The sequence below is a fragment of the Dermacentor variabilis genome, chromosome 2 (assembly GCF_050947875.1).
Source record: "Dermacentor variabilis isolate Ectoservices chromosome 2, ASM5094787v1, whole genome shotgun sequence".
Classification (NCBI taxonomy): Eukaryota; Metazoa; Arthropoda; class Arachnida; order Ixodida; family Ixodidae; genus Dermacentor; species Dermacentor variabilis.
Window position 1 is genome coordinate 134,215,884 of NC_134569.1, and position 13,142 is coordinate 134,229,025.

At 49.3% G+C, this 13,142-nt stretch overlaps 1 protein-coding gene across 2 annotated transcripts in view; it reads right to left on the reverse strand.

Moving 5' to 3' along the window:
* Positions 1-13,142, reverse strand: part of LOC142572721 (uncharacterized) — a 55,947-nt gene that overhangs the window by 21,758 nt on the left and 21,047 nt on the right. The window contains exon 1 of one of the 2 annotated variants that reach the window (XM_075682023.1): positions 1,523-2,518. The exons of the other annotated variant lie outside the window; for it this stretch is intronic. Coding sequence (XP_075538138.1) covers positions 1,523-1,749 — 227 coding nt within the window. The 5' untranslated portion in view covers positions 1,750-2,518. Of the gene's footprint in view, positions 1-1,522; positions 2,519-13,142 lie in introns of those variants that run through there. 2 annotated transcript variants of the gene reach the window in all.

Consider the following 13,142-nt stretch of genomic DNA (forward strand, 5'->3'; position numbering starts at 1 on the left):
GTTCAGCAAAGCTCTTGGTCCTCGCGACGCTATTGCGGCCGCTGAACGTGAAGAGCGGCGCTGAGCCTACAACGACGGGGGTGAAACTGAGAATGCGCACTTGATCCACTGCGCGCGGTTATGCGTCGCCCACGAGGCTGGCAGCTGAAACATCGCCGCGTGTGGGACTTCATGCGCGCAGGCGTTCCGGACGCCCCTGCTGGCTCTCGCGTACGAACAGGAATGCGACGAGTACACATAGTGTATACCGCCCAGGCGCTACAGCGCGCGCGACGCGATGAGCTCGAGAATTCCGGTCGTCCGTGTGGGGGGGGGTCTACAGGAAGCGAGAGTCCGCGCTCCCGCGCGGCCTGCTTTGCTTTGTCAGCGCTTCAAGCGGCAATTTATCTCCCATTTCATATTTCTTTGTTTCACGTCTTCGAGGGTGGCAGTACGCGTATAGCGATCGCTTGGGCGCTCCGGATTGTTCGTTTCTTCGTGGCCTCGTGTGAATTCGCGTTGTCGAAGCATCCGTGTGGGACACAGCGAACGTGCGCCGTGGACTACCAAAGACTCAATTTCCTCCCGTCGCATGCAACTCCAACACGTTTTCGTTTTTAAGTTGATACCCTTTCAGAAATGTGCACACACACCTACCCTGTGTGTGCACATTTGTGAATATTCCGTCAATTTTCGTTTAGCGAAACGGTCAATCACCCTTGAGGTTCAGAAACATACAATCGAGTACAAGTCGTGGACAACAGCCACGCCTACATCTCAAGCATATCATTAAAGCTTGTATCTCTCTCACTAGTAGGCCGCGCACACAGAAGAAACGCTGACTTTCGTCGAATTCAGAGCCCGCAACCTGGAACTGAGTGATGCGCCACGACTCTCGAGCGAGTAAATTTTGTTCACCGTCTCAGTTGAATGATGCGTGCACAGGCCACGGCGGAATTCAGCGTTTCCTCTATGAGTGCGGTAAACAGACTTTCGTTCCCGATTGACGAAGCCTTACAGCAAGACTTAACGTAACAACCAGTTCCTCATCCACAGCAATGATAACGTGGCGTAGAGTATAAACTGTAAAAATTAAAGTGCGTATACGAATGTTTATGATGTTCAGCCTGCAGTACCGTACCTCCTGACGCGTCTGCTCATTTGCTGATCTTACTTAGCTGATGAAGATTTCAATCAGAAAGGTAAGAACAGACAGTAGTAAGAATTACGATTACTAACGCTAGCTGAAAACCAAACCCAAGAACCAGAATAAGGGACCTGAAGAGTTTGCACTGAAAGTGTGCACACATAAAACACCGCTCGGACTCCGCCACCGTGTCTCCTGACCGAATGGGACGTTCTCTACGCCTACAGGGAAGAAGACACAGGGCAGCTCAAGGTGAGCGTATAGTAACGGATGGAAGCAACGTCGCACTTACACGGGCAATATCGCGCCTTCGGTCAAACCGCCCACCTTCCGACCCCTTCCAGCATTCATCAAAACGGATGGCCATCCAAGTACACGAACAAAAGAACATTTTACCTTGACTTGCCGCGATCACAGGCAAGGACCCTTGTGGTGTCGCCGCGGTCCGGCGCATTACCGTCGTTATCGCGCTGCCGGATCGAGAAGCTGAGAGACCTGAAGATCGCTGCCGCGGCCTTCCTGACACCATTCCGTCTGGACCAGGACGACGACAGCTGGGGCTTCGACTCAGCGGGCCGAGCAGCAGCGCCAGCGGCGTCCTTGTGCTCCAGCATCGCGGCCATGCCGACCGCACTCGTCGCAGCCGCCGCTTTCAAGAGCGGGCGCGCAAACTCATCGACAGCGTCCTTTACCCCGGCACGGCGGCCAGCCTCTCTCTGACCACGTCCTTGTCAAGCACTGCGAAACCAGCGCAGCGGCGCATGGTCGCGGTCGTCGCAACTCCTCGTCGTCGTCTTCAGTCGGGACAGCGATCGCCTTATGTGGTAACAGTCAGGCGTGTCAGTTATGCAAATTCCCTTCCGGTAGGTAGCCCGCCGCGCCACTCGCAACAGTCCGCGCGAGATCCATCTCCACGAAGCGGACACCCAAACACACGCGCACGCTCGACAACAACACGCTCGCGGAGCTAACGCACGCGAGGCGGGCGACAAGGCCGCGCCTTGGACGCAGCCGCGGTCATGTCGACGACGACGCGTCGCGCTCTGTGTCAGGGCGAGGTCGCGGCTACGTCGTGACACTTCCGATGAGCCGTGAGGGGCAGGCCGGACGGGGACGCCCGCGAACACTTCCCCGGCACTTTCACTGACGCTGGAAAGCGGGAGCGTTCGTTGTCCTCGCCTTGGAAAAGTCCGAGCGAAAGCGACGCTGGTGGCACGATCACACACGCCGCTTCCGTGCGCTGCAAGATGCGTTCTCGGGCCGCCGGCAGAAGAAACAATAGCTGCGGCGGTTCGTCTCCCACACCTCGTGGCCGCCGCCGCCGCCGCCGCAGCAGCAGCAGCCCTCGGCGCGACGCGCGTACATCACGCCGCCGCCGAAAACACCCTTCGCGAGAGCGAGAGCACGCGGACAATCCGGTTTTTTTCTTACGCGGGCCGACACCCACACCTGTTGGTTTTCCTCTCGAGCCATTCGCCGCGCCGCCTATGACTCGGCGAGCAGCCGAGCCGCGCGCTGACTTATTGCCGTGTGTAAAAGCGGCAGCGTCGGCGGTGGGAGGCATGCCGCATGACCCGATGATCCTTGACAGCAGTCGGGAATAAACAAAGGCCACCGATCGCCAAAGAGCCCGTTTCAGGCAGTGATGGAGCGAATGTTTCCATGGATACGAACGGGCGGAAAGTGGTCCCGATCAGTGTATTTTCAAGATTATCTATACGCTAGACGCGCTAAAATTCGAGCGTTACGTTTCATGTTTTTTTTTTCGTTGCATGAACCGCTACTCGTAATTCCACGAAACAAAATTGCGATGGAAGCAGTCGCGGGTGTGAATGTGCCCAAATGCGAAGGGGTGTCGATCATCCATTTCGTTCAAAGAACAAATAACTGATTCATTTTCCTGTATCGCTTCAACAAAAGCAATGAATGTCATGACATCCGTGACATTAAAACAGCGCCTATTTAACGTAAATGTGGTACATACACAGCATAACATGATATATACATGACAGCCCATAACATAGCATAGCATAGCATAACATAACATAACATAACATAACATAGCCAGTGGGCGAGGTGGCAGCAGCACGAGCATCATGCTTACCAGCTGCCTATTTCTTACGCAGATCACCTTCCTCGCTTGTTGCCACTTCGAATGTGTTGCGGTCATCTCTCGTGACGTCACAGCTCTCGTGCACCCGCCCCCATCGTCAACGTTCCTGGGTGATTCCGCTGGCCGCTGTATGAACTGTCCTATCTCCCTTACCGATGACTGTCCTGATCTGCCCGCCGCCACACGTGCCCGCAACCCGGGCATAGCTGGCACACTGAACCGTCCATTCACAATCAAGCCCAGTCCCATGATGTCAACGATCATGCCTGCAAATTCCCAGCCGGATCCTTCCTTCTTCAGTGGGCGAGGTGGCAGCAGTACGAGCACCGTGCTTACCCACTGCCTATTTCTTACGCAGGTATGTTACTTCCAGAACGCCCCATGCATTCGCTCTGATGATTGATTCTCACTGCTGCTCCCTTGCCCACACCATTCTCGCAGATGCTTTGCTTATATTTCTTTGTACTCGCAGCTCGCTGCTTGTGTTAGTAGACTGTTACAGAGTGGTGATGTTGAAAGCAATCCTGGTCCTGCACAGCCAACCAAGGCTACTTGCTCCCAAAATAATCTGAGCCTTTCGCAAGGTTCTGCCGATCAACCGTCGGTGTCTGAAATGCTCGCTGAGCTCTTGAACGGACAGAAAAAAATTGCTGAGGATATCGCCGAAATTAAAAAGTTCCAACAATCTGCTAATACACGTTTTGAGACTATCGAATCGCGTCTGGCCGCTCTGGAGTCCTCGTAGCAAAAGCCTGCCGTCGAAAGCGGCAACTCGCATGTCTAACAAACGAAATTCACAGCCTTTCAACTAAAAGTTGTGAATTAAGAAAACCGTGCTCGCAGGAACAATTTAATCTTACACGGTCTGCCAGAATCATCCGATGAAGATATTGAACGCCCGTCCTCAGACATTGCAAAATGGTTTGAAGATAAACTTAAAATGAGCTGTCCCCAAATAGAAAGATGCCATCGTCTTGGATGGCCTTCACGTGAGCGTCCGCGACCCGTGATTATGAAATTTCTGGACTACCGGGAGAACGTTTCGGTGTTAAAAAGTGGTCACAAGCTTAAGGAAATCGATTACCGCATATTAGAAGATTTTTCACTACGTGTCCTGAATATCCGCAAAAAACTTTGGGAAGCGTCTGAGAGTTTCAGGCACAGCAGGTGCACGGTCCGCATACGGTTTGACCATATATTTATCGATAAAGTTCGATACAACTGGAATAGCGCTTCTAATAGATTAGAGAAAGCACCTCGCGTAACACACCACTAAATAGTGTCACACCTGCCTCTCCGCCTTGACTACTTCGTCGCAACACCAATGACCTCCGTGTATCAAATATTAACGCAAGAAGCCTTCTCAATAAGTTTTCCGACTTCATCTCTCTAATAACTTCATTCCCCCCATATTGTGGGCATTACGGAAACATGGCTACATGACGGCGCATAAGACTCCGAAGTTGCGTTAAATGGATACACGTTGGTAAGAATTGACAGACCAAATGGTAGAGGCGGCGGTGTCGCCCTCTATATGCAATCCCACCTTAAGTTTTCAGTTCTCGAAACCCCATGTGAAATTGAATTGCTTTCGTGCAACGTTCATTTGGAAAGGTCATCCGCACTAATTGGAGCGCTTTACCGGCCTCCCGGCTCTTGTGATGATCAGTTCGGTTTTCTTAGCAACATCTTGCATGATTTGAAATCACCAAATCTAATACTTATGTGATATTTTAATGCACCAGGCATTCACTGGCCCTCTCTCACCATTACCAGCTACGACGTGTCTTTCTCAAGAAAATTATTGCGCCTTTCCCTATCACTCGGTCTTAAACAGATTGTCCACGAGAACACCAGGGAGACTGCTGTCCTATACTTAGTTTTTCTTAGCTCAAGTCTTTTCGAGAGTGGCTTCCAGTGCTGTATTACTGACGGGATTTCTGACCACAAGGCCAAATTGTTCTCAGTTTGCTGTATTGTTCCCAAACCGCGGATTGAGTACTGCACTTTTCGTGATTTTAGCCGCGCCAATGATGCTGCAATTACCGACACACTTAGCGAAGCGTTTGAGAAGTTTCATGAATTATCTTTGACCAGTGATGTTGATGTTGCCGTAAGGTTTTTTGAGCGTATTGTTGAAACGTGTGTTAACCAGCTTGTTCCCCTGAAAACAAAAAAGAAAAATATAAATTCAGCGTGGATGACAAGAGAACTACTGCATTTATCGCGTCGCGTTTCGAGATTGCGCAAGTGTAAAATAAATGGTAATCCAATCAAAATTGCAGAGCTCAATGCTGCCAAGGAGGAACTTCGCCAGAAACTGACATTTGCCAAGGATTTCTACCATGCTGTTACTTTGCCAAAATTAATGAAAACAAACCCTCGTATGTTCTGGAAATCGATGGTGCCAAGTAGCAGTACTTCTAACAGTTTAATTGTTAATGACGTTGCAGTTTCAGATTCACTCACGATTGCTTCCGCTTTTAAGACCTATTTTTATTCCGTGTTCACACAGGATAACTCTTCACTTCCAACTTTTAGCTGTGACTCATACCCTCCTGTTGAAGACATCGTCGTCTCTAGTTCAGGTGTTCAGAACATGATCCTCCATTTAGATGCTAAAAAGAGCTGCGGCCCAGATGACATACCCAATTCCTTCCTCGTTCGCTACTCCATTTGGACAAGCAGATACCTCTGCGTTATCTGCCGTAAATCATTATCCACCGCCGCTGCTCCGCAATCCTGGAAGCTTGCTAAGGTAATTCCGATATAAAAATCCGGTAACGCTCAACTTCTGCAGAACTACGTACAGACCCATTTGCAAGTTCCATCCGTTCATGCAAGTTACTCGAACATATAATATTCAAACACATCACGGAATTTCTTGAAAGCCACAATATCCTATCCAATTACCAGCACGGTTTCCGTCGCGGATACAGCAATACTACCCAGCTAATCGAATTCACGCACGATATTTGTCAGTCATTGGATTTAGGCGGACAGATTCACGGCATATTTGTTGACCTATCCAAAGCTTTCGACACCGTCCCACACCCAAAACTCCTCTACGAGCTTAACTCCATCCTAAATAACCCTTCTCTGACTGGTTGGATACATAGCTTCCTAACCCAGCGTTCTCAGTCTGTGCACTTTAAGGGCTCTATTTCCCCTCCTGTCAGTGTTTCATCCGGCGTCCCACAAAGGTTCCGTTTTAGGTCGGCTTCTTTTCTTGTTATATATTAATGACTTGCCGCATTGTGCGTCCGTTAATATTCGTCTTTACGCTGATGATTGCGTCCTCTATCATAATATTAACGCAGCAATGGATCATGATTTACTTAATGACTCATTTGCAGAATTTTGTAGGTGGTGCAAGGAATGGCAAATGAACATTAATTTCTCTAAGACTGTTTCCATGTCTTTTTCCAGACGCCTATCTCCATCACTTTTCACGTACACTTTCCATGGTCAGGATTTAAAAAGACTAACCGAATTTAAATGCATTGGTCTTCATTTCTCTCATGACACGTCATGGTCGAAACACATTGATATCATAAGTAACAAAGCTTTTAGACGTCTCGGTTACCTCCATCGTTCATTGCGTAAGGCTCCAAAGGATACCAAACTGCTGACGTATAAAACACTTATCCGCCCCATTCTTGATTATGGCTGCATCATATAGAATCCTCGTAAGAAATAGGATGTTAAATATTAGAATCAGTCCAAAAGAGATCAGTGCGCTTCATTTTTCGCAACTATAGCCGAGATTTTTCCCCTTCTTCCCATTATACAGTTACAGGTCTTACAGTTTTTTTCATCTCGCCGCCGCTTAAAATGCATGAAACTTTTACACCCGCTGATTCATTCTGAGCGCCTTGTTACACAAAATAATTATTTGAACTTTCGTACACCTTCTACCGCTAGGAGTTCTCATAATCTTAACCTCATCCCTTTCTTTTGCCGAACGGAGATGTTCAAGCACAGCTTCTTTCCGCTGGCCATTGAACTCTGGAATTCACCACCTGGAAGCATCCGTTCTTTACCTAGGCAAGAATTTTTGAAAACCACTGCATTTACTTGATATTCTTTTGTGCCTGCATTTTGTTTTCACGCTTTCTTTTTTTCTCTTCCCTCTCTCACTGCCCACTCCTGCAATAGCCTCACCAAGACTGCAGTATGCGTAAATAAATGAACAAATAAATAAATAAATAAATAAATCAGCACATTCTGTATAAAAGCAAGCACCTACGTCAAAATATATTCGCGTCTTCCGACTCCTACAATGTGTGGGATCCGCACAATCTTGAAAAAGGCAATATTAATTTCTTTTCTTCGTTCTCTGTCGAACGTATCTTGGTTAGCCATGGCGGTGCATTTGAGTCGCTTATGTAGCAGCAGAAATGATAACGTTACGTTTGCTTTCTTCGTTTTTTTCGCGAACACTTCTGTAGAAGCAGTGGACTCGACAGCAAGCAACTCAATGGCAGCAGGACCCTGCAGGCTCATTCTGTAGAGTCTCGTTTGTCAAACCATTCCTCTTTACAGAAGACGTAGCGTTCCCTTTTAGTGGGCAGGGCGGAGCTTATCAGCAGGCCGACACCGCATGCATGTCCTTGTTTCCGGGCGCAAAAGGCGGCCCGCACAAAAGTACTCCGGGGCGAGCCGAGATGTGCGCAGGCGTGCCGGAACCACATGGCCGGAACTTCTACCCATCCGCACCTCAAGCGCACACGCCTATAAGCATCTCTTCCACGCCGCTTTGTATACACTGCTATCCTTCCCCTTCTATGCCTGCCTTTCTCTGTGACACACACTCGCATGCAAGCGCACGGACAGAAAACGCGAAAGCAGTACAGACAAGTGCACACAATAGACGCTGCCTGCACCAGACGAGTTGCACTCCGTACACGGCTACACCCGAATCGCCGCCGCGTCTTCCTCAAAGCTATCCGCTGTGGCGTTAAATGTGGATGCCTTTTTAGCCAGCATGGCAAGGATCTTGCCGCGGTGTCGTAACTCTGCCAGCCGCGCCCTGCGCACGTGGACAGGTGCATCAGCGCGCACGCGCAACACCCTTTGTCAAGACGAACGAACCGTTTGCGCTTGTTTGACGGGGCGTTGGCGGCGTGTTGAGTTGCGACCGAGGAGCAGAAGGCAAATAGCGAAACAGGCCGAGAGGCGAGGCAGGCGGCGCTTCACTGTTTACCATCTACAGAAGCCTGTGCCATAGTCCCGTTGGAGTGCTGACAGGACCTTCCCGCAAAACTTTTCGGTGCGCTTCTGCATACGCGATAAAGTTGGCGTATTCGCTTGCGCCCAAGCAGATGCCGTCAGTCGTCGTCGGGGTGCGGGAAGAGCGCCAAAAACGTGACGCGGAGAAAGGCGGAATACCTTTGTCATACGCCGTGGGAATGTTAACGACGCGCCTCCGGTCAGCAAACAAAAGGGGCAAGTATTCCTCGGTTGTCACCGCGAAGGAGTGCCATTCTGTTTCGGCTCGCTTAAAATTTTCCTTATAATCAGCAAAACACACGATTTGTGTTTTGCGTGTACCGATGGGTTGGCGATGGCTTCGATGGCCAGAGATAAAGGAAGCTTGCAAAGCTGGCAAACGGCCCCCATGGACAACGCTCAAGTGTTCTAAGACGCAGTTTCATGCCTCTTAACACTTTGTCATTTGTTACCCACCCGTGACTACAGCTGATTTTGCCGATGATTCGGACGACGTTGAAACTACTCAGCTTATCTTTCGACAGTTACAAAGCTCTTCAAGATGACGGTGCCACCAAAGCAAAGGGTCCCGCATTCAACTAATTCTCGCGGCACGGGCGTACGCCTTGAACAGGGAACAGAGGGCCGCCCTGAAATATGCAACGTCATCGAGACTACTCTAACATTCGCGCAGAAACGTCTTTTAATTATAACTGCTTTTCAGCGAAACAGATGAGCAATTGGAGCAATCTGACAGAGTCCAAGTAAACAGGTGTTTCTGGTTTCGTCGATCAGCCGCGAGGGGGAGCCATAGTCACAAAAAAGAAAAGCATTCACAAAATCTAACTTGCACCTCACGAATTGAAGGTAACTGAAATGAATACCATGATTGGTCAAGGTAACATCCCTGCACCCTATTAATAATTTTGGCATCCTCTTACATGACACTGAAGTTGAATGAGGTTAGACATCGCTGTAAAACACCGTGTAGACTACACCACTTCTTTTTCTCATCATACGTAAGTTGCATGCCATAGTCATGTTATGAATTGCGATACGAAGGAAGTCAGAAACTACTTTTACACCTGGTAGAAAATGCATACTGCCAACGCAAATCAAACTTCTCCATATGTGTTCATGTGCGTTCATCGTTCACTGCACGTTCTTTCTTATATTGTGGTGCAACCTATTATTGCGGTGGTCCCTATACGGGTTTCTTATTTCTTTTTTTTCCCACGTTTTCATTTTTCACACAGGCTAAACTGGCCTTGTGTTCTGGGTTATGAAGCTGTGGCTTGTAGTGCCACGGCTTGTGAGCCTATGAGAGGGAGTTCCTCCTTGAGGACTTTTTGTTTCTCCGTGGCTTCGTTCTTGCAAGAATATTTCTCCTTTTATCGCGTGTCAAAAGAGAACAGTAGTCCACGCCTCGACGAAGCTCCTACATCTGCTTACAAGCATTTAAAAAAAAACAAGCATAAACTGGACTCTTGAAACAAGAGCACCAGGAAACGAAACGGCTTCTGTCATGGGCGTGAAATACAAGAGCGGCTGGCTGTCGCCATATCTGACTGACAAAGACCGGTGTATACAGATGAATACAATGCGCAGTTCGTTATGCTTACATCATTAAGAACTCCCGTGATCACCTGTTGCGATTAAATGGCGACAAAATACCTCTACTGCCTTCAGGACACGAGCGAGCTGCCGTCGATACCGATCTTGCCCCAGACGCCGGCGGCAAGGAAACGTTACACAAGCGCCGTCCGTACCTGCTGAAATACAGAATAGAACGTCGCGATGTCTTGGCATATTCAGAAGCCGTATCCCTCTGCATATATATATATATATATATATATATATATATATATATATATATATATATATATATATATATATATATAGTAGTCACAGTTTGTTGTCACACACGTGGGGAGGAGAATGGGGAAGTGAACGGAAACACATCAACTACGCGCATTTAGACAAGGCCTTAAGCCAGGCACAAGTCTAGTTAAATTGCCTTTCCTTCACCCTCCGGTACTCACCAACGTTGAGAGCAGAAAGGCAGCTCTGTAGATTATACAGCAAACGTATAGGTAGCCGACATACCGTAGTTGAGACTGAGAAACGGAAACTGAGCTGGGGGTGCCGCCTTATGTAATGCGTAGAGCAGGTAACCAGTGAGAGCTTATAAAATGGGTTCCAAGGGAAGGGCAGCGCGGTACGTGACGGCAGAGGATTAGGCGGTGCAGCGAAATTAGGAAATTCGAGTCAGCTGACGCAAGACAGAGGTAACTGCACTGTAAAATAATTTACACCCTAATAAGTGAAAAAGGGTGTAAATGTGTCTATAGCTGACACCCCTAGCTAGGGTGTGCGTTACATAGATAACACCCAAAGGGTGTGAGTTATACACACATTTACACCTGTAAGGTCGCTCTAATTGTTCGGGTTCTTAAGTGTCACGAATCGGCCACGTGCTTTGTGTATAGAGAGGGGGTTCACTTGCCCCCGTGTCAGCCGGGCGACAGTTGCTGTGTTATGTGGGGTCACAGGCACCGCGCGGGGTTGGGTGACGCGTCGCGGCAGGTGCCAGGTGGGCGAGTGCCGATTCCGGGAAGTCGGCATTGTGCGCACGGTGTTGGCAGTCCGCCGACGGTCACACGAGTCCACACAGACCAGCCTTGAAAGGGACCGCTGTACAAGGTATTGTGAGTGTGGCTCCCGAGTGCCTGACTAATTGGAGGCGCCGCCGAGGTTAAGAAGGGCTTAGCAACTCTGACCCCGTTCCGCAGCAGTGAGCATGCACCTAATCTTCTACGCGTCCGGAACGCAATCGCCAGCCTTGTTGTTGGGTGCGACTGCCTGTGTGGTGTCGAAGGCCAGCTTACAGTGCACGCTGCAGGAATGCGGGGCACACGTAAAGAGTGCGTTCGGACGACGGCGTCTTGGAAACACGCACTCGAAGAACTTTGTCTTGTAGACAATAACTCTGAAGTACAAGGAGGGCCATCAGTCTCCCACGCGGACAAACTTTGAGTACGGCCGCACTACGTGGTATCGATGCCCCTGCTTCCGAGACATTTGCGGCCTAGACGCCGTTGGGATTTGAAACGGTCTAGGGATAACTTGTTCGGGCCTGGCGTGTTTTGCTGAGCCCGTCACTAACTACGGAGAAATGAGAGGGCAACGGAGTTTTGGCGAAGAAGGAAAAGAGCTTTGTTTTCCAATATGTTTATTTTTAAGAGTAAGCCCATCCCTGTGGGTTGTGGCTTAACAAACGGTTGACCCTGATTGGCAACTGAACCTGTGGGACGGGCCAACGGCCCTACCGCCTTTTTTTTCTTTGTATATTTGGGCTATAAAAATCGGGACGACATGCTGTCCCTCAGACTTGGCTGAAATCAGGATTACTGATAGATCAGTGAGGCTCCGTACCATGTACGTTAGACTTGGCTGAAATCAGGATTGCTGATAGATCAGTGAGCCTCCGTACTATGTACGTTAAAACGAGTCTGGGCTCTAACAGTCATTGAGACAGTCGAAGAGTGAGACTTTGTTTCTCAATTGTTCAACTTTGTAATGTATTTGTTTTACCTGCCATGTATATAGAAAAGTTTGCGTATAAATATTTCTTGTACATCTGATCTGCATCGCTTCCTGTCTGCGTTTGATCAACAACTGCCGATCATCGTCCGAGAAGCTTCAAGTTCCAACGGTGAAGCGAGGACGGAGAACGAACGAAACTTTACTGGCGCAGCACGACAGGATCGGCAAGCCCCACAACGAGCAGCGAGCCAGGCGCAAGGCATCAGAGGGCCACCAGCCAATTCCGCAAGGGTTGCACTTCATCTGGACGAGGACGTCAGGCGGCGCCCCCAGCAGCAACGGGTGAGCGGGATTCCTTGCGTTTTGTCGAGGTTGGCATGGCTGTTGTTCAGTGAGGTTAATGGTGTTCACGCGCAGAACAGCAAATGCGATTGAGGCTAACATAAACATTGATACTGCATCTGAACAAATAGAGGGTCAGAGACGGCAGGAGCTGCAACGCGTCGGAGAGACCGAGTCTGAGACGTCGGATACTGAAATGGATAGTGAGGCGCAAGGCGCTGCGCAGGCTCCGAGCACGACGGATCCAGAAGCCATGGCGGTGAGACGCCTGGAGCTGGAGCTGGAAAAGGTGCGCCTACAGCTAGAGTGCGAGCGCATTGCTCTACGGAGAGTGGAGCTCGAGCAGTCGAGCAGGCCGCCTTCGGTGTCGGAAGGAAGCGATCGGCACGGTGCCATCACGAATGGAATAGCACAATGTGCTAAAGTGCTTAAGGCATACCGGTTGCCGTGTGACGCTGACATTCCGATATGGTTTGATGAGGTCGAAAAGTTGTTTGCATCTTTTCAAGTACCAGCACATAGCCGTGTACATTTGATCATGCCTGCGCTGGCCGAGCGGGTTCGTTATCTGTTGCGTGGCCTCAATGACGAGGAATGTACAGATTATGAGACTGTAAAGAAGGCAGTATTAGATGAACTTAAGCTCACGCCAGCTAAATACTTGGAGAGGTTTGAAAAGGCATCTAAACGAAAGGAGGAAACTTGGGCTCAGTTCGCGTCTCGCGGGAGAACTTATTTGGCCTATTACCTTCAATCTCGAAATGCAAACACCAAAGAAGCTATGACGGAGCTTATGGTCGCTGA